At 45.4% G+C, this 27,638-nt stretch overlaps 1 protein-coding gene across 1 annotated transcript in view; it reads left to right on the plus strand.

The window, feature by feature from the left end:
• Window positions 1–725: 725 nt before the first annotated feature.
• LOC132817376 (disintegrin and metalloproteinase domain-containing protein 12-like) overlaps window positions 726–27,638 on the plus strand; it is a 183,893-nt gene continuing 156,980 nt past the window's right edge. The window contains exons 1-2 of the mRNA XM_060827794.1: window positions 726–1,046; window positions 16,020–16,129. Of these exons, the coding sequence (XP_060683777.1) occupies window positions 830–1,046; window positions 16,020–16,129 (327 nt within the window). The 5' untranslated portion in view covers window positions 726–829. The remainder of the gene's footprint in view (window positions 1,047–16,019; window positions 16,130–27,638) is intronic.

Genomic DNA, 27,638 nt, shown 5'->3' on the forward strand with positions numbered 1-27,638 from the left:
TCAAGGGAGGTTTGTATTTAAGATATTTCGGTAGTATCTGCATTTGTGCAGGAAGTACAGCTGTTCGCAGGTGGCGCTGTCGGATGGTATTGGTTCTCTATTTGTCAGGCATGAACTCCCTTTGCTGACTCAGCCTTATTTCACCATGCACTTGCAAGTACTCCACAATCTCATGCTTAATAATGGACTCTAAAATTGAGGTCAGGGTAACAGGCCTATAACTAACCACTTCTGCCTCCATTCCCTTCATAAACAGGTGTATCCCATTAATCATTTTCCAAGCCAGCCAATTCCCACCCCATCAGTCTACTCTCAATCATCAGTAAAGTGATGGAAGGGGTCATCAATAGTCCCATGAAGCAGCACCTGCTCAGTGACACCCAGACAACACCTTCCAAACCCACAACCACTTCCACCTAAAAGGACAAGAGCAGCTGGTACTTGGGAAGACCACCAGCTGCAAGTTCCCCTTCAAGCCACTCACCATCCTGACTTGGAAATATATCACTGTTCCTTTACTATCACTGGGTCAAAATCCTGGAATTCTCTCAAATGGTGTTCGGGAACTTTGTTCAGTCACTTGGTGCTTTTGGTGTTTTGCTTCGTCCCACTTCCTGGTTAAGGCTGGGGCGGTTACAAAGTGATTTCTGACATGAGTCACAGGATGACACAGATTCTGGAACAAGCTGAGGCACAGAGAGGTTGAGAGCACAAGCACAGAGAAACTGAAAAGGGAAAGAGAGATCAATGAGGAGGACAGGCAGAAAACTACGTGTTAACAAAGGGACAGAACTTTGAAGTGGAGAGCAGAGGGTTGTCATCATTTACAATGTCTGCCTGCCATGTGTATTTGGTATTTCTGATCTGGTGCCAGGTTTTAAATCTTTCAGCAGCAGAGAATGAAGAATCTGCTGTTGACAATGAGAATCGTGGAGATGGAACTGTGTTCACTGTCCCCAGTAACAGACCCACCAGTCATTCACCAGGAGCTGGCTGGGAGACCAAGATTAAAGGAGCTACTTCACGTGGACAAGGAACTGCCTCAGGTGAGGAAGATCAGTCTGGATAATCCTCTCAGTAGTGTCATTTTTCCACAATTCCTGAAGAAGCTGTTCATCATGAATTATAGAGTCAGAGTCATACAGCTTGCAAACAAGACCCTTTGGTCCAACTGGCCTGTGTCAAGTTTCCCTAAACTAAATTAGTTCCATTTGCCTCTGTTTGGCCCAAATCACTCTCAATCTTTCCTGTCCATGTATTGATCTAAATGTCATTTAAATATTGTAAAAGTACCTGAATCTACCACTTCCTCCCATATCCATATGTGAAAAAATGTTGTCCCTCAGATCCCTTTTAAATATTTTTCTCCTTGCCTTAAAAATATATCCCATACTTTTAACTTTCCCACCCTTCAGAAAAGTTTAAAAATCCCACAACACCAGGTTATAGTCCAACAGGTTTAATTGGAAGCACTAGCTTTCGGAGCGACGTTCCTTCATCAGGTGATAGTGGAGGACATGATTGTAAGACACAATTTAGAGCAAAAGTTTAGTGTGATGTAACTGAAATTATACATTGAACAATACCTTGACTGTTTGTTGAGTCTCTCATCTGTTAGAATGACCATGATAGTTTCACTTCTTTCATATATGAATCGTAAAACCTTTTTTAAAAGTTACATTCTCAGGTTAACTGTAACAATTGGTGTCAGCCAAATAAGATGTTAAGATATTGTAGGTGTTAGCCCCTGTGTTCCCTGTCTGTGCAATAATTTTTAGACTGATTCTAATCTAAAAAAGTGAGTTAACAGAGTCTGACATGGATTCATGCAGTTTTTGAGCAAAATACAGTGTAACTGTGCAAGTACAAATTCATCCCACAAATGTAAGTGTGTATGTGTGCATGTGGGTTTTATAATAGACAATAGGTGCAGGAGTAGGCCATTCTGCCCTTCGAGCCTGCACCACCATTCAATATGATCATGGCTGATCATCCTTAATCAGTATCCTGTTCCTGCCTTATCTCCATAACCCTTGATTCCACTATCCTTGAGAGCTCTATCCAACTCTTTCTCAAATGAATCCCGAGACTGGGCCTCCACTGCCCTCTGGGGCAGAGCATTCCACACAGGCATCACTCTCTGGGTGAAGAAGTTTCTCCTCATCTCTGTCCTAAATGGTCTACCCTGTATTTTTAAGCTGTGTCCTGTGGTTCGGCACTCACCCATCAGCGGAAACATGTTTCCTGCCTCCAGAGTGTCCAATCCTTTCATAATCTTATATGTCTCATTCATATCCCCTCTCAGTCTTTTAAACTCAAGGGTATACAAGCCCAGTCTCTCCAGTCTTTCAGCGTAAGGTAATCCCGCCATTCCAGGAATTGACCTCATGAGCCTAAGCTGCACTCCCTCAATAGCCAGAATGTCTCTCCTCAAATTTGGAGACCAGAACTGCACACAATACTCCAGGTGTGGTCTCACCAGGGTTCTGTACCGCTGCAGAAGAACTCTTTGCTTTTATACTCAATCCCTCTTGTTATGAAGGTCAGCATGCTATTAGCCTTCTTCACTACCTGCTGTACCTGCATGCTTACCTTCATTGACTGGTGTACAAGAACACCCAGATCTCTCTGTACCGCCCCTTGACCTAAATTGATTCCATTTAGGCTGTAATCTGCCTTCCTGTTCTTGCCACCAAAGTGGATAACCATACATTTATCCACATTAAACTGCATCTGCCATGCATCTGCCCACTCACCTAACCTGTCCAGGTCACCCTGTAATCTCCTAACATCCTCCTCACATTTCACCCTGCCACCCAGCTTAGTATCATCAGCAAATTTGCTAATGTTATTACTAATACCATCTTCTATATCATAAATACATATTGTAAAAAGCTGCGGTCCCTACGGTACCCCATTGGTCACTGCCTGCCATTCCGAAATGGAGCCGTTTATCACTACTCTTTGTTTCCTGTCAGCCAACCAACTTTCAATCCAAGTCAGTACTTTGCCCCCAATACCATGCGCCCTGATTTTGCTCACTAACCTCCTATGTGGGACTTTATACATGTTTTTGTGTCTACGTGTCTGTGTTTGTCTGGGGTGGGGGGTTATGAGTGTCTGTGTAAGAGAGAGTGTATGTGTGTGTAAAGTCTGTGAGAGGATGCCTGTGAGAGTGTGTGTGTGTGTATAGTGCAATGGCGGTCACTTTGGACACCCCAGTCCAACACCGGCTTCTCCAAATCTTGGGAAAAGATCTTTGCTATTCACCTTTTCTATCGCCCTCAATAAGGTCACCCCTCAAACTGCTATGCTCCAGTGAAGACAGTCTCAGCCTATTCAGCCTCCCCTTATATCTCAAACCCTCCAGTCCTGGCAATATCCTGCTAAATATTTTCTGAGCCCTCTCCTAATTTAATAACTTTCCGACAGCAGGGTGATCAGAACAGTGCACAGTATTTCAAAATTGGCCTCAGCAATGTCCTGTACAATCTCAATAACTTCCATACTCCTATACTTAGTGGTCTGAGCAATGATGGCATGTGTGCTAACCACCTGAATCACCCTGTCTACCTGTGGTGCAACTCTGAAAAGAACTATGAACCTGAACCTCCACATCTCTCTGTTTGATGACACTGTTGAAGGTGCTATCACCAGCTGTATTAGTCCTGTTCTAGTCTGTTTATCCAAAATACAATACATCATTTATCTAAATTAATCTCCACCTGCCAACTCTCAGACAATTGTCCCAATTAATCGAGATCCTGTTGTAACATATCCAAGAATTATCCAGATATACCCAAGGTTATGACGGGAAGTGAGGAATGAGAGTGCATCCTCACTCTCCATAGGAGTAGTTCTGGCTGATTGGAGGGAGGTGAATGTTGTTCCTCTTTACAACAGAGGGAATAGGGAAATCCCTGGGAATTACAGACCAGTCAATATTACATCAGTGGGAAGCAAGGTACTGGACATGATTCTGAAAGATGGGATTTATGACCATTTGGAAAAATACAGTTTGATCAGAGATAGTTAGCATGGCTTTGTGAGGGCAGGTCATGCCTCACAAGCCTTATTGAATTCTTGAAGGATATGACGAGACAAGTTGACAAAGGTAGAACAGTGGATATGGTGTATTTGGATTTTAGTAAGGCATTTGAAAAGGTTCTTAAAAATGTGTTGCTGGAAAAGTGCAGCAGGTCAGGAAGCATCAAAGGAGAAGGAGAATCGACATTTGGGTATAAGCCCTTCTTCAGGAATTTGAAAAGGTTCCCCAGGGTATGCTCATTCAGAAAGTTAGGAGGCATGGGATACAGGGAAATCTGGCTGGGTGAAAGAAGACAGCGAATGGTAGTGGATGGAAAGTATTCTGCCTGGAGGTCGGTGACCATTGGTGTCCCACAGGGATCTGTTCTTGAGCCTCTGCTCTTTGTAGTTTTAATAAATGACTTGGTTGAAGAAGTGAAGAAGTGTGGGTTAGTAAGTTTGCCAATGACACAAAGGTTGGTGGTGTTATAGATCGTGTCGAGTGCTGTTGCAGACTACAACAAGACATTGACAGGATGCAGAGCTGGGCTGAGAAGTGGCAGATAGCGTTCAACCTGGATAAATATGAAGTGATTCATTTTGGAAGGTGGAATTTGAATGTTGAATACAGGGTTAGATAGGATTCTTGTCAGTGTGGAGAAACAGAGGGATCTTGGAGGCCACATACATAGATCCCTCAAAGTTATCACCCATGTTGATAGGGTTGTTCAGGCATGTGATGTTCTGCCTTTCATGAACAGGGGATCGAGTTTAAGAGCTGCGAGGTTTTGCTGCAGACCTGGTTAGACCACACTTGGAACATTCTGCACAGAGGAGATTTCCCAGGATGCTGCCTGGACTGGAGAGCCTGTCTTACGAAGAGAGGTTTGAGTGAGCTCAGCCTTTTCACACTGGGGAGAAGCAGGAAGAGAGGTGACCTGATAGAGGTGTACAAGGTAATGAGAGGCATCGATACAGTAGATCGCCAGAGACTTTTCCCCAGGGCAGAAATGGCTGTCACAAGGGGTCATCATTTTATGGTGATTGGAGGAAGTTATAGGGGAGATGTCAGAGGTAGGTTCTTTACACTGAGAGTGGTGGGTGTGTGGGATGCACTGCCAGTGGTGGGAGTAGAGTCAGGGACATTAGGGACATTGAAGTGACTGCTGGACAAGCACATGGACAGCATAAATTGAGGGGTGTGTAGGTTAGGTTGGTCTGCGATTACGATAAATGCTCGACACAACATTGTGGGCCGAAGGGCCTGTACTGTACTGTTCTATGTTCTGTAATTCTCCAGGGCTGTAACTGTAAGATAGGATCAATGTATTGTCAGATCTTTGTTAATTGCTGCAGACACAATGGTCTGAATGACCTCAGTTTGTGCTGTAATCATTATCATCTTCATCATCGTTGCCAATTCCTCACAGACACTCTCTCAGGATGAGTCTCTAGGTGGCTGTACAGACTGAAATGGTGACTCCAGGCTCTGCTACACTTGGAGCAGGTGGTGGCCATGGGAATGGGTGCATGCGGCACTGGTGTGGAAGCGTGCTCCTTTCAGGGTTCTGCCTACATCCAGTTTTCCTCACAGCAAATCTCAAGGTGCTTGACACTGTCGTGGATGGCTCTTCCTCCATTTTGGATGGTCTTGAGTCAGTGATTCCCAGGCATTGATGTAAATGCCATACCTCTCCAGTGAGGTTTTGAGGGTATCACTGAAGCAGTTCTTCTGTCCACCATGGACCTTTGTGCCATTTCAAAGCTGGGAGTAGAGCTAATGCTTGAAGAGTTTCATGTCAGTCATGCAGATGTTGTGTTCAGCCCACCATAGCTAATCAAGGAGGGTGAGGTGGGTCAGTGCCTCAACACTGGGATGTTGGCCTGGTCAAGGACTCTGGTGTTGGTGTGTCTTTCTTCCCAGCGGATTTCCAGGATCTTGCGGAGGTAGCCTCGGTGGCATTGCTCCAATGCTTTGATGGGTCTGCTGTAGACAGTCCACTTCACAGAGCCATGTAGGAGGGCAGCACCACAGCTCTGTAAACTCTGATGTTGTTGAACGCAGACACCCTTTTTCTCAGGTGGCCAAGGGCTGTGCGAGCAGACTACAGGGTGGTGCTGGATCACTTCATCAGGAGCTACTTTGGCCGATAGGACACTCCTGAGGTAGTGGAAGTGGTCGACATTGTCTAAGGCGTGCCTCTATGGATCTTGATGATCAGGGGTTTGCTATGCAATGCCAGGCCAGATTGATGAAGGATCTTTGGCTTGTGGATGTTCAGGATGAGACCTGTGCTGTATAAAGGTGCTGATGATGGTCTGGAGGACATCCTCTGACACTGCACCTACACAAGCATCATCTGTGTACTGCGGCTCAATGGTTGGGGTGAGTTTGATTTTGGTTTGAAGACAGTGGAGGTTGAATAATTTCCTGCTGGTCCTGTCAGTTAGCTCCACTCCAGCGGGGAGTTTATCGGTGGTGAGGTGAAGCGTTGCAATGAGGTTGATCAAGAGTGTTGGGGCTCGACACCGATCCGAACTGGTCGGGGGAATGGGCGAGTGGAGCCATTTGCCATGTCATCGTGGAGCAGGGGAAGGGTGGTGACAAACTTGGTGGTGTAGCCAAAGTAGAGAAGGATGCTCCATAATATTTCCTGAGAGCTATATTGATAGTTTTGGTCAGGCTCGTCCAGCAGGTCAGAGTCAGAGAGATGGACAACATGGAAACAGACCCTTCAGTCCAACTCATCCATGTCGTCCCACCTGCCAGCACCCGGCCCATGTCCCTCCAAACCCTTTCCATTCATATACCCATTCAGATGCATTTTAAATGTTGTAATTGTACCAACCTCCTCCACTTCCTCATTCCATACATGCACCACCCTCTGTGCCCATTAGGTGTCTCCTTTTGTTATATATATCTTTCCCCTCTCACCCTAAACCCCTCTCCCCCACCCCAAGGAATCTACTTTGTCTATGTCTGTGGTACGTAAACACTGGGCTGTGGGGTGTTATAAAAATACTGTGGTATATAAACACTGGGCTGGAGGGGGATGTTATAAAATTACTGTGGTATATAAACACTGGGCTGGAGGGGGATGTTATAAATTTAATGTGGTATGTAAACACTTGTCTGGAGGAGTGTTATAAAATTACTGTGGTGTGTAAACACTGAGCTGGAGGGGGGTGTTATAAAATTACTGTGGTATGTAAACACTGAGCTGGAGGGGGGTGTTATAAAATTACTGTGGTATGTAAACACTGGGCTGGGGGGGTGTTATAAAATTACTGTGGTGTGTAAACACTGGGCTGGGGGAGTATTATAAAATTACTGTGGTGTGTAAACACTGAGCTGGAGGGGGGTGTTATAAAATTACTGTGGTGTGTAAACACTGGGCTGGGGGAGTATTATAAAATTACTGTGGTGTGTAAACACTGAGCTGGAGGGGGGTGTTATAAAATTACTGTGGTATGTAAACACTGGGCTGGGGGGGTGTTATAAAATTACTGTGGTATGTAAACACTGGGCTGGGAGAGTGTTATAAAATTACTGTGGTGTGTAAACACTGGGCTGGGGGAGTGTTATAAAATTACTGTGGTGTGTAAACACTGAGCTGGAGGGGGGTGTTATAAAATTACTGTGGTATATCAACACTGGGCTGGTGGGGATGTGTTATAAAATTACTGTGGAATGTACACACTGGGCTGGGAATTGTTATAAAATTAGTATGGTATTTTAACACTGGGCTGGAGGGGAGTGTTATTAAATTACTGTGGTATGTAAACACTGGGCTGGAGGTCGAGTGTTATAAAATTACTGTGGTATATAAACACTGGGCTGGGGGAGGGTTATAAAATTACTGTGGTATATAAACACTGGGCTGGAGGGGAGTGTTAGTAAATTACTGTGGTATGTAAACACTGGGCTGGAGGAGAGTGTTATAAAATAACTGCGGTATATATACACTGGGCTGGGGGTGTGTTATAATATTAGTGTGGTATATAAACACTGAGCTGGTGGGGGATGTTATAAAATTACTGTTGTATATAAACGCTCCCCCAGCCCAGTGTTTATATACCACAGTAATTTTATAACACTCCCCCCCCCAGCCCAGTGTTTATATACCACAGTAATTTTATACCACTCCCCCATCCCATTGTTTACATACCACAGTAATTTTATAACATTCCCCTCCAGCCCAGTGTGTGTATACACCGCAGTAATTTTATAATACTCCCACAGCCCAGTGTTATAAAATTACTGTGGTAGATAAACACTGGGCTGGGGGAGTGTTATAAAATTACTGTGGTATGTAAACACTGGGCTGGGGGTTGTTATAAAATTACTGTGGGATACAAACACTGGGCTGGGGGAGTGTTATAAAATTCCTGTGGTATATAAACACTGGGCTGGAGGAGTATTATAAAATTACTGCGGTGTATATACACACTGGGCTGGAAGGGAATGTTATAAAATTACTGTGGTATGTAAACAATGGGATGGGGGAGTGGTATAAAATTACTGTGGTATATAAACACTGGGCTGGGGGGGTGTTATAAAATTACTGTGGGATACAAACACTGGGCTGGGGGAGTGTTATAAAATTACTGTGGTATATAAACACTGGGCTGGGGGAGTGTTATAAAATTACTGCGGTGGAGGGTGTGTGTTATAAAATTTCTGTGGTGTATAAACTCTGTGTTCGAGGGGGACTGTTATAAAATTACTGTGGTGTATAAACTCTGTGCTGGAGGGGGAGTGTTAAAATTACTGTGGGATGTAAACACTGGGCTGGGGAGTGTTATAAAATTACTGTAGTATGTAAACACTGGGATGGGGGCGTGTTATAAAATTGCTGTGGTATATAAACACTGGGCTGGGGGAGTGTTATAAAATTACTGTGGTGTATAAACGCTGGGCTGGAGGGGGATGTTATAAAATTACTGTGGTATATAAATACTGGGTTGGTGGGGGTGTTATAAAATTACTGTGGTATATAAACACTGGGCTGGATGGGGAGTGTTATAAAATTACTGTGGTATATAAACACTGGGATGGGGGCGTGTTATAAAATTACTGTGGTATATAAACACTGGGCTCGGGAATGTTATAAAATTACTGTGGTAGGTAAACATTGGGCTGGGGGAGTGTTATTTAATTACTGTGGTATGTAAACACGGGGCTGGGGGAGTGTTATAAAATTGCTGTGGTATGTAAACACCGGGCTGGGGGAGTGTTATAAAATTACTGTGGTATATACACACTGGGCTGGGGGAGTGTTATAAAATTGCTGTGGTATGTAAACACTGGGCTCGGGGAGTGTTATAAAATTACTGTGGGATATTAACACTGGGCTGGATGGGGTGTGTTATAAAATTACTGTGGTATATAAACACTGGGATGGGGGCGTGTTATAAAATTACTGTGGTATATAAACACTGGGCTCGGGAATGTTATAAAATTACTGTGGTATGTAAACACTGGGCTGGGGGAGTATTATAAAATTACTGCGGTATTTAAACACTGGGCTGGAGGGGAGTTTTATAAAATTACTGTGGTATATAAACACTGGGCTGGAGGGGAGTGTTATAAAATTACTGTGGTATGAAAACACTGGGCTGGAGGAGAGTGTTATAAAATAACTGCGGTATATATACACTGGGCTGGGGGTGTGTTATAATATTAGTGTGGTATATAAACACTGAGCTGTTGGGGGATGTTATGAAATTACTGTGGTATATAAACGCTCCCCCAGCCCAGTGTTTATATACCACAGTAATTTTATAACACCCCCCCAGCCCAGTGTTATAAAATTACTGTGCGATATTAACACTGGGCTGGGGGAGTGTTATAAAATTACTGTGGTGTATAAACACTGGGCTCGGGAATGTTATAAAATTACTGTGGTATGTAAACACTGGGCTGGAGGAGTATTATAAAATTACTGCGGTGTATATACACACTGGGCTGGAGGGGAATGTTATAAAATTACTGTTGTGTATGTAAACAATGGGATGGGGGAGTGTTATAAAATTACTGTGGGATACAAACACTGGGCTGGGGGAGTGTTATAAAATTACTGTGGGATACAAACACTGGGCTGGGGGAGTGTTATAAAATTACTGTGGTATATAAACACTGGGCTGGGGGAGTGTTATAAAATTACTGCAGTGGAGAGTGTGTGTTATAAAATTACTGTGGTGTGTAAACACTGTGCTGGAGGGGAGTGTTATAAAATTACTGTGCTATGTAAACACTGGGCTGGTGGAGTGTTATAAAATTACTGTGGTATATAAACACTAGGCTCGGGAATGTTATTAAATTACTGTGGTATGTAAACATTGGGCTGGAGGGGGCTGTTATAAAATTCATGTGGTATATAAACACTGATCTGGTGGGGAGTGTTATAAAATTACTGTGGTATATAAACACTGGGCTGGAGGGGTGTTATAAAATTGCTGTGGTATGTAAACACTGGGCTGGGGGAGTGTTATAAAATTACTGTGGTGTGTAAACACTGGGCTGGGGGAGTGTTATAAAATTACTGTTGTGTATGTAAACACTGGGCTGGTGGAGTGTTATAAAATTACTGTGGTATATAAACACTGGACTCGGGAATGTTATTAAATTACTGTGGTATGTAAACATTGGGCTGGAGGGGGCTGTTATAAAATTCATGTGGTATATAAACACTGATCTGGTGGGGGAGTGTTATAAAATTACTGTGGTATGTAAACACTGGGCTGGGGGAGTGTTATAAAATTACTGTGGTGTGTAAACACTGGGCTGGGGGAGTATTATAAAATTACTGTGGTGTGTAAACACTGGGCTGGGGGAGTATTATAAAATTACTGTGGTATGTAAACACTGGACAGGGGGAGTGTTATAAAATTACTGTGGTATGTAAACACTGGGCTGGGGGAGTATTATAAAATTACTGTGGTGTTTAAACTCTGGGCTTGGGGAGTGTTATAAAATTCCTGTGGGATGTAAATGCTGGGCTGGGGGAGTGTTATAAAATTACTGTGGTGTGTAAACACTGGGCTGGGGGAGTGTTATAAAATTACTGTGGTGTGTAAACACTGGGCTGGGGGAGTGTTATAAAATTACTGTTGTGTATGTAAACACTGGGCTGGTGGAGTGTTATAAAATTACTGTTGTGTATATAAACACTGGGCTGGAGGGGAGTGTTATAAAATTACTGTGGTATGTAAACACTGGGCTGGGGGACTGTTATAAAATTACTGTGGTATATAAACACTGGACTCGGGAATGTTATTAAATTACTGTGGTATGTAAACATTGGGCTGGAGGGGGCTGTTATAAAATTCATGTGGTATATAAACACTGATCTGGTGGGGGAGTGTTATAAAATTACTGTGGTATGTAAACACTGGGCTGGGGGAGTGTTATAAAATTACTGTGGTGTGTAAACACTGGGCTGGGGGAGTATTATAAAATTACTGTGGTGTGTAAACACTGGGCTGGGGGAGTATTATAAAATTACTGTGGTATGTAAACACTGGACAGGGGGAGTGTTATAAAATTACTGTGGTATGTAAACACTGGGCTGGGGGAGTATTATAAAATTACTGTGGTGTTTAAACTCTGGGCTTGGGGAGTGTTATAAAATTCCTGTGGGATGTAAATGCTGGGCTGGGGGAGTGTTATAAAATTACTGTGGTGTGTAAACACTGGGCTGGGGAGTGTTATAAAATTACAGTGGGATGTTAACACTGGGCTGGGGAAGTGTTATAAAATTCCTGTGGTATATAAACACTGGGCTCGGGAATGTTTATAAATTACTGTGGTATGTAAACATTGGGCTGGAGGGGGCTGTTATAAAATTCATGTGGTATATAAACACTGACCTGGTGGGGGAGTGTTATAAAATTACTGTGGTATGTAAACACTGGGCTGGAGGGGTGTTATAAAATTGCTGTGGTATGTAAACACTGGGCTGGGGGAGTGTTATAAAATTACTGTGGTATATACACACTGGGCTGGGGGAGTGTTATAAAATTACTGTGGTATATAAACACTAGGATGGGGGCGTGTTATAAAATTACTGTGGTATGCATACACTGGGCTGGAGGAGTGTTAAAAAGTTACTATGGTATATAAACACTGGGCTGGAGGGGAGTGTTATAATATTACTGTGATATATAAACACTGGGCTGTGGGAGTGTTATAAAATTACTATGGTATATAAACACTGGGCTGGAGGGGTGTTATAAAATTCCTGTGGTATATTAACACTGGGTTCGGGAATGTTATAACATTACTGTGGTATATAAACATTGGGCTGGGGGAGTGTTATTAAATTACTGTAGTATGTAAACACTGGGCTGAGGGAGTGTTACAAAATTACTGTGGGATATTAACATTGGGCTGGGGGAGTGTTATAAAATTCCTGTGGTATATAAACACTGGGCTCGGGAATGTTATTACATTACTGTGGTATGTAAACATTGGGCTGGGGGAGTGTTATTAAATTACTGTAGTATGTAAACACTGGGCTGAGGGAGTGTTACAAAATTACTGTGGGATATTAACATTGGGCTGGGGGAGTGTTATAAAATTCCTGTGGTATATAAACACTGGGCTCGGGAATGTTATTACATTACTGTGGTATGTAAACATTGGGCTGGAGGGGGCTGTTATAAAATTACTGTGGTATATAAACACTGAGCTGGTGGGGGAGTGTTATAAAATTCCTGTGGTATATAAACACTGGGCTCGGGAATGTTATTAAATTACTGTGGTATGTAAACATTGGGCTGGAGGGGGCTGTTATAAAATTACTGTGGTATATAAACATTGGACTGGAGGAGTGTTATAAAATTACTGTGGTACGTAAACACTGGGCTGGAGGGGTGTTATAAAATTACTGTGGTATATATGCACTGGGCTGGGGGTGTGTTTTAAAATTTCTGTGGTATATAAACACTGGGCTGGAGGGGTATGTTATAAAATTACTGTGGTATGTAAACACTGGGCTGGGGAGTGTTATAAAATTACTGTGGTATATAAACACTGCGCTGGAGGGGGAGTGTTATAAAATTACTGCGGTATATAAACACTGGGATGGGGGAGTGTTATAATATTCCTGTGGTATATAAACACTGGGCTGGGGGAGTGTTATAAAATTACTGTGGTATGTAAACACTGCGCTGGGGGAATGTTATAAAATTACTGTGGTGTATAAACTCTGGGCTGGGGGAGTGTTATAAAATTACTGTGGTATGTATACACTGGGCTGGAGGAGTGTTATAAAATTACAATGGTATATAAACACTGGACTGGAGGGGAGTGTTATAAAATTACTGTGATATATAAACACTGGGCTGGGGGAGTGTTCTAAATTTACTGTGGTATATAAACACAGGACAGGCGGAGTGTTATAAAATTACTGTGGTATGTAAACACTGCGCTCGGGAATGTTATTAAATTACTGTGGTATGTAAACATTGTGCTGGAGGGGGCTGTTATAAAATTACTGTGGTATATAAACACTGGGATGGGGGCGTGTTATAAAATTACTGTGGTATATAAACACTGCGCTGGAGGGGGAGTGTTATAAAATTACTGTGGTATATAAACACTGGGATGGGGGAGTGTTATAATATTCCTGTGGTATATAAACACTGGGCTGGGGGAGTGTTATAAAATTACTGTGGTATGTAAACACTGCGCTGGGGGAGTGTTATAAAATTACTGTGGTGTATAAACTCTGGGCTGGGGGAGTGTTATATAATTACTGTGGTATATAAACACTGGGCTGGAGGGGGATGTTATAAAAATACTGTGGTATGTAAACAATGGGCTGGGTGCGTGTTATAAAATTGCTGTGGGATATTAACACTGGGCTGGAGGGGGATGTCACAATATTACTGTGGTATATAAACACTGGGCTGGGGGAGTTGTTTTAATTCATTCTGGATCAGTGGTGCTGGAGGAGCACAGCAGTTCAGGCAGCATCCAACGAGCAGCGAAATCGAGGTTTCGGGCAAAAGCCCTCCTTCAGGAATAAAGGCAGTGAGCTGGAAGCATGGAGAGATAAGCTAGAGGAGGGTGGGGTGGGGAGAAAGTAGCATAGAGTACAATGGGTGAGTGGGGGAGGAGATGAAGTTGATAGGTCAGGGAGGAGTGGGTGGAGTGGATAGGTGGAAAAGGAGCTAGGCAGGTCAGACAAGTCCGGACATGTCATGGGGACAGTGCTGAACTGGAAGTTTGGAACCAGGGTGAGGTGGGGGAAGGGGAAATGAGGAAACTGTTGAAGTCTACATTGATGCCCTGGGGTGGAAGTGTTCTGAGGCGGAAGATGAGGCGTTCTTCCTCCAGGCGTCTGGTAGTGATCGAGCGGCGGTGAAGGGGGCCCAGGACCTCCATGTCCTCAGCAGAGTGGGAGGGGGAGTTGAAATGTTGGGCCACGGGGCGGTGTGGTTGATTGGTGCGGGTGTCCCGGAGATGTTCCCTAAAGCGCTCTGCTAGGAGGCATCCAGTCTCCCCAATGTAGAGGAGACCCCATCAGGAGCAACAGATACAATAAATGATATTAGTGGATGTGCAGGTAAAACTTTGATGGATGTAGAAGGCTCCTTTAGGGCCTTGGATGGAGGTGAGGGAGGAGGTGTGGACACAGGTTTTACAGTTCCTGCGGTGGCAGGGGAAGGTGCCAGGCTGGAATGGTGGGTCGTTGGGGGGCGTGGACCTGACCAGGTAGTCACGGAGGGAACAGTCTTTGCGGAAGGCGGAAAGGGTTGGGGAGGGAAATATATCCCTGGTGGTGGGGTCTTTTTGAAAGTGGCGGAAATGATGATTTGGTTTATGCGAAGGTTTGTAGGGTGGAAGGTGAGCACCAGGGGCGTTCTGTCCTTGTTACGGTTGGAGGGGTGGGGTCTGAGGGCGGAGGTGTGGGATGTGGACGAGATGCGTTGGAGGGCATCTTTAACCACGTGGGAAGGGAAATTGCGGTCTCTAAAGAAGGAGGCCATCTGGTGTGTTCTGTGGTGGAACTGGTCCTCCTGGGAGCAGATACGGCAGAGGCGGAGGAATTGGGAATACGGGATGGCATTTTTGCAAAAGGTAGGGTGGGAGGAGGTGTAATCCAGGTAGCTGTGGGAGTCGGTGGGTTTGTGAAAAATGTCAGTGTCAAGTCGGTCATCATTAATGGAGATGGAGAGGTCCAGGAAGGGAAGGGAGGTGTCAGAGATGGTCCAGGTAAATTTAAGGTCAGGGTGGAATGTGTTGGTGAAGTTGATGAATTGCTCAACCTCCTCGTGGGAGCAAGAGGTGGCGCCAATGCAGTCATCAATGTAGCGGAGGAAGAGGTGGGGAGTGGTGCCGGTGTAACTACGGAAGATCAACTGTTCTACGGAGCCAACAAAGAGAGAGGCATAGCTGGGGCCCATACGTGTGCCCATGGCTACCCCTTTGGTCTGGAGGAAGTGGGAGGATCCAAAGGAGAAATTGTTAAGGGTGAGGACCAGTTCGGCCAAATTAATGAGAGTGTTGGTGGAAGGGTACTGTTGGGGACGTCAGGAGAGGGAGAAACGGAGGGCTTGGTGGCCCTGGTCATGGCGGATGGAGGTGTAGAGGGATTGGATATCCATGGTGAAGATGAGGCGTTGGGGACCGGGGAAACGGAAGTCTTGGGGGAGGTGGAGGGCGTGGGTGCTGTCTCGAATGTATGTGGGGAGTTTCCCTAGACTAGGGGGGATAGGACAGTGTCGAGGTAGGTAGAGATGAGTTCAGTCGGGCAGGAGCAGGTGTGTGAGCAGAACAGGCTGATCGAGTATGAGAAGGAAAGGGAATGAAGGCAGGCAGTTGTGAGTTGTGTGTTCAACTGACTGTAGGCCCAGTTACTGTTGCCATCTTATACATTTGTGCTTTAAACGCTGCAGATGAATGATGTTGTGGTTAATCACACCAAACCTGTGCACTGACTGCTGTTGACGTGTCATTCATTCTGCCCCTGTGTTTCAAACAGGTTTTCGATTTCATCAGGAAAAGTTACTTGAAGAACTGAAGGATTATAAGTTTGTATTCCCCCAGCTGCTTTCAGGAAGAGGGAAGCGGAGTATATCCATACTGCCTCAGGTAATGACTGTGAGTCAGATCTCCAGGATGATTGCTTCACCTCACTCTAACCCACTGCTGTAGCTGTGACATTGGCACCCAGCCAACAAATCCTCTGTTACTGATTGGGCATGTAGGGCTGAGAGAGAAAGACAGAGAGAGGCAGGGTGGTGGGTTGAAGGGTTTCGGAGGAGGCGGGGGAGGCGAAAGACAGGGCTTGATGCGTGGTGGCGGAAGAGAAGGAAAAGTTTTGCGAGGGTAGAGAGAGAGGGTGCGGAGGCGAGAGGGAGAGAGGCAGAGAGAGAGAGAGAGGTTGGGGGCGAAGTGAGAGAGGTGTAAGGGGTGAAAAGTGAGAGAGAGAGACAAGAGTGGATGGGACAGAGAGAGGGTAGTCACAGGGAGAAAGAGAATTTGAAAGGCGTGGAGCTGAATCTCCTGCTCCGTGGATGCTGCCTGACCTGTTTCAACTCTTCCAACATGACATTTTGAACTGTGACCCTCCAGCATCTGCAGTCCTCACTTCCTCCTCACAGGAGAGAGAGAGAGAGAGAGAGAGAGACATGTTGGGGTGGAGGGACAGAGAGAGACGGGGGAAGGGGGCAGAGGTGGGGAACAGCAAGAGTGTACTTGGGTAAGATGGAGAGCTATGAAGGGGTTGGGGGGGAGAGAGAGAGAGAGAGAGTGTGGGGAGATGGGAAAGAGACGGGTGGAAGTGTGAGAATTGGAGAGATGATTGGTGTTGGAGAACAAAGAGAGGTTTTGGTGTGGGGGAGAAAGGGAAGTGGGGGGGAGAGAGAGGATTGCAGGGAGAGAGAGTGTCGTATTGAGTGGGGAGGGGGACAGGGTGGGGAAGGTTGAGGAAGAGATGGGAAGTAGAGGGGGATGGCAAAAAAAGGGGGAGATTTGGGGGGACAGATGGGGTAAGGATGACTGGGGGAGAGTGAACAGAGGGGATGAGGATGAGAGGGGGTGGGGTGAAGAGAAGGGATGAAGGTGAGTGGGGGAGGAGGGATGAGGGAACAGGGATGAGGGTGACTGGGGAGGAAGGAACAGCGGGGATGAGGGTGAGTAGGGTGGGGGAACAGCGGGGATGAGGGTGAGTAGGGTGGGGGAACAGCGGGGATGAGGGTGAGTAGGGTGGGGGAACAGAGGGAATGAGGGTGAGTAGGGCAGGGGAACAGAGGGAATGAGGGTGAGTAGGGCGGGGGAACAGAGGGAATGAGGGTGAGTAGGGCGGGGGAACAGAGGGAATGAGGGTGAGTAGGGCGGGGGAACAGAGGGAATGAGGGTGAGTAGGGCGGGGGAACAGAGGGAATGAGGGTGACTGGGGAGGAAGGAACAGAGAGGATGTGTGTGAGAAACAAAGCTCACTGTTGAATAACTTCCGAGTCAAATTCCGAAGCAGGTATTTATTGAAACATTTTTGCAAGAAAAGGTGTCAAACAAGGAGATGACATAGGTAGGAAGAGGGGTGAGGATGTCAGGCAGGCTTTCAGGGAGCTAGGTTGGAAGCTCAGAGTTAGAACGAACAGAGTTGTTGTCTCTGGTTTGTTACCCGTGCCACGTGATAGAGAGTCGAGGAATAGGGAGAGAGAACAGTTAAATGCGTGGATACAGGTATGGTGCCAGAGGGAGGGATTCCGGTTTCTGGACAACTGGGGTTCTTTCTGGGGAAGGTGGGACCTCTATAAACAGGATGGTCTCCACCTGAACCTGAGGGGCACCAGTATCCTTGGGGGGAGGTTTGCTAGTGCTCTTTGGGAGGGTTTAAACTAACTCTGCAGGGGCATGGGAACCTGGACTGTAGCTTTAGGGTACAGGACCTGGAGTGTAGGGAGGTTAGGAACAAGGCATCGATCTCGAAGGAGGGTACCTGTAAACTGGAAGGTGGCTTGAAGTGTGGGTTGGTACCTGGGATTTCGATGTTGTGGCTATTATGGAGACAAGGGTAGAACAGAGACAGGATTGGCTGTTGCAGGTTCCAGGGTTTAAATGTTAGGGTCAGAGGTGGGGGTACGAGAGGGGGAGGTGTGGCATTGCTTGTCAAGGATAGTATTACAGCGGTGGAAAGGACGATGGATGAAGACTCGCCATCTGAGGTAGTTTGGGCTGAGGTTAGAAATAGGAAAGGTGAGGTCACCCTGTTATTAGTTTTCTACAGGCCTCCTAATAGTCCTAGAGACTTAGAAGAAAGGATTGCGAGGATGATTCAGGAGAAGAGTGAAAGTAATAGGGTGGTTGTTATGGGGGACTTTAACTTTCCAGATATTGACTGGGAAAGCTATAAGAGAAAGTGAGGTCTGCAGATGCTGGAGATCAGAGTTGAAAATGTGTTGCTGGAAAAGTGCAGCAGGTCAGGCAGCATCCAAGGAACAGGAGATTCAACGTTTCCTGATGAAGGGCTTATGCCCGAAACGTCGAATTTCCTGTTCCTTAGATGCTGCCTGACCTGCTGCGCTTTTCCAGCAACACATTTTCAACTGTGAAAGCTATAGCTCGATTACGTTAGATGGGTCGGTGTTTGTCCAATGTGTGCAGGAGGGTTTCCTGACACAATATGTAGACAGGCCAACAAAAGGTGAGGCTATACTGGATTTGGTTCTAGGTAATGAACCAGGCCAGGTGTTAGACTTGGAGGTAGGTGAGCACTTCGGGGACAGTGACCACAACTCGGTGACTTTTACTTTAGTGATGGAGAGGGATAAGTGTGCACTGCAGGGCAAGAGTTATAGCTGGGGGCAGGGAAATTATGATGCAATGAGGCATGATTTAGGATGCGTGGCTTGGAAAAGTAGGCTTCAATGGAAGGGCACAATCGATATGTGGAGCTTGTTCAAGGAACAACTATTGAGTGTCCTTGATAAGTATGTACCAGTCAGGCAGGGAGGAAAGGGTCGTGTGAGGGAGCCGTGGTTTAATAAGGAATTGGAATCCCTTGTGAAAGGGAAGAGGGCGGCCTATGTAAAGATGAAGCGTGAAGGTTCAATTGGGGCGATTGAGAGTTATAAGGTAGCCAGGAAGGATCTAAAGAGAGAGCTAAGAGCAGCAAGGAGGGGACATGAAAAGTCCTTGGTTGGTAGGATTAGGGAAAACCCAAAGGCTTTCTATAGGTATGTCAGGAATAAAAGAATGACTAGGGTAGGAATAGATCCAGCCAAGGATAGTAGTGGGAAGTTGCGTGTGGAGGCTGAAGAAATTGGGGAGACACTGAATGAATACTTTTCGTCAGTATTCACTCAGGAACAGGACATTGTTGCTGATGTGAATATTGAGTCACAATTAATTAGAATGGATGGCTTTGAGCTCTGTAGGGAAGAGGTGTTGGAAATTCTGGAAAGGGTGAATGTAGGTAAGTCCCCTGGGCCTGATGGCATTTATCCTAGGATCCTCTGGGAAGCTAGGGAGGAGATTGCAGAGCCATTGGCCTTGATTTTTATGTCCTCGTTGTCTACAAGAATAGTGCCAGAAGACTGGAGGATAGCAAATGTGGTTCCCTTGTTCAAGAAGGGGAGTAGGGATAACCCTAGTAACTATAGGCCAGTGAGTCTCACTTCTGTTGTGGGCTAAGTCTTAGAGAGAATTGTAAGGGATAGAATTTATGAACATCTGGATAGGAATAATGTGATCAAGGATAGTCAGCATGGTTTTGTGAAGGGCAGGTCGTGCCTCACAAACCTTATTGAATTCTTTGAGAAGGTGACTAAGAAGGTGGATGAGGTCATGTGGATTTTAGTAAGGCGTTTGATAAGGTTCCCCATGGTAGACTACTGCAAAAAATACAGAGGTATGGCATTGAGGGTGAGTTGGAGGTTTGGATTAGGAATTGGCTGGCTGAAAGGAGACAGAGGGTAGTAGTTGATGGTAAAGGTTCATCTTGGAGTGCAGTTACTCGCGGTGTTCCGCAAGGATCTGTTTTGGGACCATTGCTGTTTGTCATTTTTATAAATGATCTGGAGGAGGGGTAGAAGGTTGGGTGAGCAAGTTTGTGGATGATACGAAAGTCAGTGGAGTTGTTGACAGTGAGGAAGGATGTGGCAGGTTACAGCGGGATATAGATAAGTTGCAGAGCTGGGCAGAAAGGTGGCAAATGGAGTTCAATGTAACTAAGTGTGAGGTGATTCACTTTGGTAAGAGTAACAAGAAAATGGGGTACTGGGCTCACAGTCGGATACCTGGTAGTGTGGATGAGCAGAGGGATCTTGGTGTCCATGTACACAGATCTTTGAAAGTTGCCACCCAGGTAAATAGTGCTGTGAAGAAGGCATATGGCGTACTGGCTGTTATTGGTAGAGGAATTGATTCTGGAGTCCTGAGGTCATGTTGCAATTGTATAAGACTCTGGTGTGGCCGCATCTGGAGTATTGTGTGCAGTTTCGGTCGCCATACTATAGGAAGGATGTGGAGGCACTGGAACGGGTGCAGAGGAGGTTTACCAGGATGTTGCCTGGCATGGTAGGAAGATCGTATGAGGAAAGGCTGAGGCATTTGGGGCTGTTTCCATTGGAGAAAAGAAGGTTTAGAGGGGACATGATAGAGGTGTACAAGATGATTAGGGGTTTAGATAGGGTTGACCATGAGAACCTTTTTCCAAGTATGGAGTCAGCTGTTACAAGGGGACATAGCTTTAAATTAAGGGGAGATAGGTATAGGACAGATGTTAGGGGTAGATTCTTTACTCAGTGAGTCGTGAGTTCATGGAATACCCTGCAGTGATGGACTCCCCCTCTTTATGGGCATTTAAACGGGCATTGGATAGGCACATGGAGGATAGTGGGCTAGTGTAGGTCAGGTGGGCTTGGATCGGCGCAACATCGAGGCCAAAGGGCCTGTACTGCGCTGTATTTTTCTATGTTCTATGTAGACACCCTGATCAGAAGGTTACATTACAATTTATACAGGTCAAAACAATGCCTGCAGATGCTGGAAACCAGATTCTGGATCAGTGGTGCTGGAAGAGCACAGCAGTTCAGGCAGCATCCAAAGTGCAGCGAAATCGACGTTTCAGGCAAAAGCCCTTCATCAGCAATACGGTTCAGTTGAGTCTCTCGGTCCTCCCCTTTTACCCCGTTGGTTGTTTTCGTTGTTGTGCGTAGCCTATCACAAGCTCGAGTTTCACACTGCCTCTGTTTACATCTCCAACTCCTCTAAACCTGTCGCCCCTCCCCCCCCAAACACCCCAATATTTATTTTATTCCTTATTTGGTTATCTTGTTCATACTAACTCCCTATGTGCATGACAATTGCAACTGTCATGTCAGTACATCTGTTTGTACAGTCGACCACCCCCCTTTTCGGTTAGTTATTTCCTGGTATACACCCCCATGATTCCGCCTCGCAATTTTTGCAGAAGCAAGATACAGCTATTTGTCGATGTTTGTGCAGGTATGTCTAGTTTAACATACACCCCCCTCATGGTCCAGCCTTGTGGTGTTTGCAGAAACAACAACATTTGCAAACGCCTCTCGCAATGCGAGTGACTGGGAGGAGGGGGACAGAGGGGATGAGGGTGACTGGGGGAAGGGGATCAGAGGGGATGAGGGTGAGTGGGAGGGGGACAGAGGGGATGAGGGTGAGTGGGGGAGGGGGATCAGAGGGGATGAGGGTGAGTGGGGGAGGGGGATCAGAGGGGATGAGGATGAGTGGGAGGGGGACAGAGGGGATGAGGATGAGTGGGAGGGGGACAGAGGGGATGAGGGTGAGTGGGGGAGGGGGATCAGAGGGGATGAGGATGAGTGGGAGGGGGATCAGAGGGGATGAGGGTGAGTGGGGGAGGGGGATCAGAGGGGATGAGGGTGAGTGGGAGAGGGGGATCAGAGGGGATGAGGGTGAGTGGGAGAGGGGGATCAGAGGGGATGAGGGTGAGTGGGAGAGGGGGAATCAGAGGGGATGATGGCGAGTTGGGAGGGGAATCGAAGCAGAGAGGGTGACTAGGGAGTGGGGAACAGAGGGGATGAGGGTGAGGGGGACAGAGCGGATGAGGGTGAGTGGGGGAAGGGGATCCGAGGGGATGAGGGTGAGTGGGGGAAGAGGAACAGAGGGGATGAGGGTGAGTGGGGGGGGAACAGAGGGGATGAGGGTGAGGGGGGGGGGGAGGTAGAAACAGTGGGGGATGAGGGTGACTGGACATCCCACCTGCTTGTTCTGTCCCTGATAGAGAAAGCGAAACGGTTAACTGTCACTGACAAAGATTGATTGAAAACAAGAGCAGTCCTGATTGAGCTGTTAATGACCGTGTGGATAATGTCACCGATTCCAAATCAAACAGTGATGGGATGAGGGTATCTCATCTGGCATGGTGGATCAGTGGTTAGCACTATTGCCTCATACTGCCAGAGTCCTGAGTTCGATTCCAGCCTCAGGTGACTGACTATGTGAAGTTTGTATGTTCTCCCCATGTCTATTTGGGTTTCCTCCTGCAGTCCAAAGATGTGCAGTTTAGGTAAATTGGCTATGCTAACCTATCCATAGTATTCAGCGATGTCTAGGTTAGATGCATTAGTCAGGGGGGACTGGGTCTGGGTAGGTTCCTGTTTGGAGGGTTGCTGGGGGCTTGTTGGGCTGAAGGGCCTGTTCCTACACTGTCGGAATTCTTTCAGGTGCATCACAAAAAAAATTGAAGGCGGGACTTGAAACATTTCAACCATCGTTGAAATACTATCCATAAGTTTGCTGATCAGGTAATAAGTTAATTCTTCAAATAGGGATTGGAATCGAGCCAGAACATGTTGAGAAACAGAAATATGCAGAGAATTAAAATTACCCAGATCAAATTACACACTGCAAAGAACAGGCTGCAGTTGTTGGTTGCTCAAAGTATGAGTAAAAAATGAGGTCTGCAGATGCTGGAGATCACAGCTGCAAATGTGTTGCTGGTCAAAGCACAGCAGGTTAGGCAGCATCTCAGGAATAGAGAATTCGACGTTTCGAGCATAAGCCCTTCAGTTGGGTGGGACTTTGACGTGATCCACGATTCAGTGCTGTTTGTATTTGACATGGAGCTGCAGTGAGAGGTTGGAGACTGAAATGTAAACTGCTGCAGGAACACTGTGAATGTGAGCTGAGTTAAATGGCCAGATGAAACCTGTAAAATGCAGGATGCGGAGGTGCTGGTGTTTGACTGAGGTGGACAAAGTTTTAAAAAAAACACATGACTGTAGGTTATAGTCCAATAAATTTACTTGAAATTGTAACCTTTCAGAGCAATGCTCCTTCATCAGGTGAAGTGTGAGATGGCATACCAATACAGAGTTTATAAGCAGAGGCATCAAAAGATCATAGAATTGGTGTATGATGGAGAACTCTGTCAGAAAGGAAATGCAAGTTTCAACTGATGAAGGAGCAAATTCAGAATCTGTTTCAAGTCACTGCTCCAAGGTAATGAAGGATGTTTATCAGTCCCTGCCTAACTTTCCAAACTTCAGTCAGGCCAAGATACAGAGGTGACATTTCAGGTCAGACACTGAATTGTTGGTGTGAGGCCTTCAGAGTCTGTCTCCGAGTTTTACATCAGGTTGGTCTTGTTCCAAAAGCAGGAATTTGTGAAATGCCACACTGACCGACTGTGACTACAAATCGTGTGTTTTTTGAACAAAATAGAATGTATCTGCAAATAAACCAACATCTTGGATGAAATGATTCATCACCCCAGCGATTTAAATGTGTGTGTGCGCACGCGCGCGCGCATACACTTGAGAGTGTGTATGAGTGTGATCGACATGATGTGGAAGTGTTATTGTGTGATTATTGATCAAAATGCTCAATGTAGCAAGAAAACAGGACACTGCAAAAGGATGAGGAAGAAAGCACCCAGCGACATTCTCCATGCCAACATCTCCACCAATCAGAGTTCACTACTGATGTCTCTCTCATGCAGTATGAATGGAGCTTTTCCTGGTGTTTTATTATCACTCCTTACTGGAAGACTGTATTGGAAATCAAGCTCCACTCCTCCCACAGGCCTTGCAAAAATGATGAATTGAAAAGTTACAAAATTGTTCCCCAGTTTATCTGATTATAGCAATCAGTCTGAAAGAACGCACAGCAATGTTTTTATAGTAGACCAGAATTATTATTTATTACAAGTAATTACACTGAACAATCAGCATCATGGAATGTGGGTGTTGCTCACTGGAGCAGCATTTATTACCCGGCCGAGCTGTCCTTGAGAAGTTGGTGATGAGCTGCCCTCATGAACTGCTGTAGTCCACTTACTGTCACTCAGTCTGGCATTTTACAAATTTCTGCTTTTGGAGCAAGGCCTGCCTGATATAAAACACAGAGACAGACTGTTGGGAAGAGAGGTCAAAGAGCAGTCTCAAGTTCTGTGTTCAGATAATTGATCTTTATTTGAGCACTTTACCATATTTGCAGGAGAGGCCAGAGACCACTCTGAATCTGGTCTTCACAAGGGGGTCAATTACCCTCTTAATTCCATCTCAGAATGGAGAAGAGTCATAGAGTCATAGAGATGTACAGCATGGAAACAGACCCTTCGGTCCAACCTGTCCATGCCGACCAGATATCCCAACCCAATCTAGTCTCACCTGCCAGCACCTGGCCCCTCTGATTCCCCAGTGGGATACAGCATTTTTATACACTTCACATTACAATAATTACATGCAACATTGTCATTGTACCTTCACCCATACATCCAATCCTGTGAAACACCTGATCACTGATAGGGCTGTCCATATCGCTGTCTATGTTTCCCATGATCTTGTGATATTTACCAGATATCAAATCATCAGGCCATGGGATCTTAAAATGTATCCCACTAATTATACTCTCCTTCAGACAATTTTTAGACTTGCTTATCTCTAAGGGCTGCTCAAATTCTATTATCCATTGTATTTATTATTATATCTGTCAAATTCTATTACTCGTCTTCTATTTCCCACTGGAGTCTAGATTAGAGTGGTGCTGGAAAAGCACAGCAGGTCAGGCAGCATCCGAAGAGCAGGAAAACCGATGTTTAGGGCAAAAGCCCTTTGTCAGGAATGGAGGCAGAGTGCTTGCAGTGTGGAGAGATAAATTGGGGGGGGAGGGGGGTGCGGCCTTTATATTTCCCACTGTCCTAATCATAGGAGATACAGAAGGTAAATGTCTGGCTCAGGCAGCACCCCAGAGAATACTACCTTTGGAGGTCTTTATTTTCAACTTCCTAACTCCCTAAATTCACTGTTCATGACCTCATCCTTTTCCTAGCTGAGTCATTGGCTGCTCACCCTCTCCTTTAAAAATGCCATAGACTTGATCCGAGACATCCCAGACCCTGGCACCCAGGAGGCAACATATCACCTGGGAGCCAAAAGAGAAAATGCTGGAAAATCTCAGCAGGTCTGGCAGCATCTGTAAGGAGAGAAAAGAGCTGACATTTCAAGTCTAACTGACCCTTTGTCAAAGCTTTGACTTGCTCAAAAGCCTATTGTAAATCCAAATAGATCATGCCCAATAACTCTCCTTTGTCTAACTTATACAATCATGGAATTCTTGTAGTACATTTGACTCACCATGTCTGTCCGCATACCTGAAAGTGACCCAGCTAGTCCAACTCCAGCTCTATTTCTGTCGCCTTCTAACTTCATCCCTTTCAAATATACATCCAGTTCTGTTTTGAAACCTCCGATGGAATCCCCCTCCCCCAATCTCCCAAGCATCACATTCCAAATCCTAACAACTCTGAGTAAAGATGTTTCTCCTCATTTCACTCCTAGCTCTCTTGCTGACAATCTTAAAATGCAATCCCTCGCTAGTGACATCCAACTCAGGAAAACAAAATGTCTTTCTTTACCCTATCAAAATTGTTCATAATTTAGAACACCTGAATACAGTCACCTCTCAATCTTCTCTGCTCCAAGGTGAATAAGCCCGTTCTCTCTCATTTTGCCTTGGTTCGAAAATCCTTCATTCCTGGTATCATTCTAGTAAACTTTCTTTGAACTCTCTCCAGGGCTTTAATATCCTTCCTTAAATAGAGTACCCAGAATTGAACACAACACTCCAGATGTGACATGACCAATGAATTGTAAAGGTGCAGCAACCCTTCTTTGCTTTTAGACTCTGTGTCCCTATTTATAAACCCAAGGATCCTCTAGGCCTTCATAAAAGTGTTTCAATTTGCCTGGCCATCTTCAGAGAATCATGTACATGAACCCCAAGGTCCCTTTGCTCCTTTACTCCCCTCCGAGTTGTATCGTTGATTGTGTGTTGTCTCTCCATGTTTCTTCCACCCCAATGCATATCCTCACATTTCTCTTCATTGAAATCCATCTATCAGGTGACTGGCCATTTAGCCAACTTGTCAATATTCCTCTGAAGTCGCTCAACATCAAACTCACAATTCATCATTCTCCATAGCTTCATACCTGGAAATTTAGAGATTTTGCCCTCAATGCACATTTCTAAAAATCAGAAAAGGCAAGAGTCCGAATACCAATCCTTTGGGAATACCACTTCCAACTTGTCTCCAATCAGAGAAATGCCCATCTATACCTACCCTCTACTTCCTTTTGTTAGGAGCCAGCTTTGAGTCCAGGCTGCCAAGGACCCATCAATGCTAACCAACCTGCCATGTGGCACCATATCAATGCTTTCTGAAAGTCCAAATGTACAATATCTACAGCACTCCCCTCATCCACTGCCTGTGTTACCTTGTCAAAGAACTTAATTAAGTTTGTCAGACATAACTTTCCTTTGAAAAAAACCATGTTGACTGTCTGACTTATTTTTCTATGACTGCATATTTACCCTATCCCGACTATAGCCTCATCTGTTTTCCTGCGATTATCGTCTTAATCCCACCCTTTCTGCCCATCTGCTGATCATAGAACAGAGAACATTACAGCACAGTACAGGCCCTTCGGCCCTCGATGTTGCGCTGATCTGTGAAACCAGTCTGAAGCCCATCTAACTTATACTATTCCATTCTAGTCCATAATCTTATCAAATTGCCATTTAAATGCCCTTAAAGTTGGCGAGTCTACTACTGTTGCAGGCAGTGCATTCCATTTCCCTATTACTCCTTTCCATCCTTTCGATAGAATGTGTATCCTTGGATATTTAGTTCTCAGCCCTGATCCCCTTGCAGCCGAGACTGTGATACCCACAACACCATATCTGCCAATTTAAAACTGTGCTACAAGCTTATTTACCTTGTTTCATTGACTGCGTGCATTAAAGTATAACACCCTCAGTTCTGCATTGACTGCTTTTTTCATAGTTGTCCCTGACCTGGGCCTGAAGTTAGATTCCTGACCTTATTGACTTTCTGTGCTCTTACTTGTTCTAGAAACTGTGATACTCTCTACTGAACCCACATAGAGTCATAGAGATATACAGCATAGAAACAGGCCATTGGGTCCAACCTGTCCATGCCGACCAGATATCTCAACCCAATCTAGTCCATGTCCCCATCCAAATGCCTCTTAAATGTTGCAATTGTACCAGCCTCAACCACTTCCTCTGGCAGCTCATTCCATACACGTACCACCCTCTGTGTGAAAAAGCTGCCCCTTAAGTCCCTTTGATATCT

The sequence above is a fragment of the Hemiscyllium ocellatum genome, chromosome 1 (genome assembly GCF_020745735.1).
Source record: "Hemiscyllium ocellatum isolate sHemOce1 chromosome 1, sHemOce1.pat.X.cur, whole genome shotgun sequence".
Taxonomy (NCBI): Eukaryota; Metazoa; Chordata; class Chondrichthyes; order Orectolobiformes; family Hemiscylliidae; genus Hemiscyllium; species Hemiscyllium ocellatum.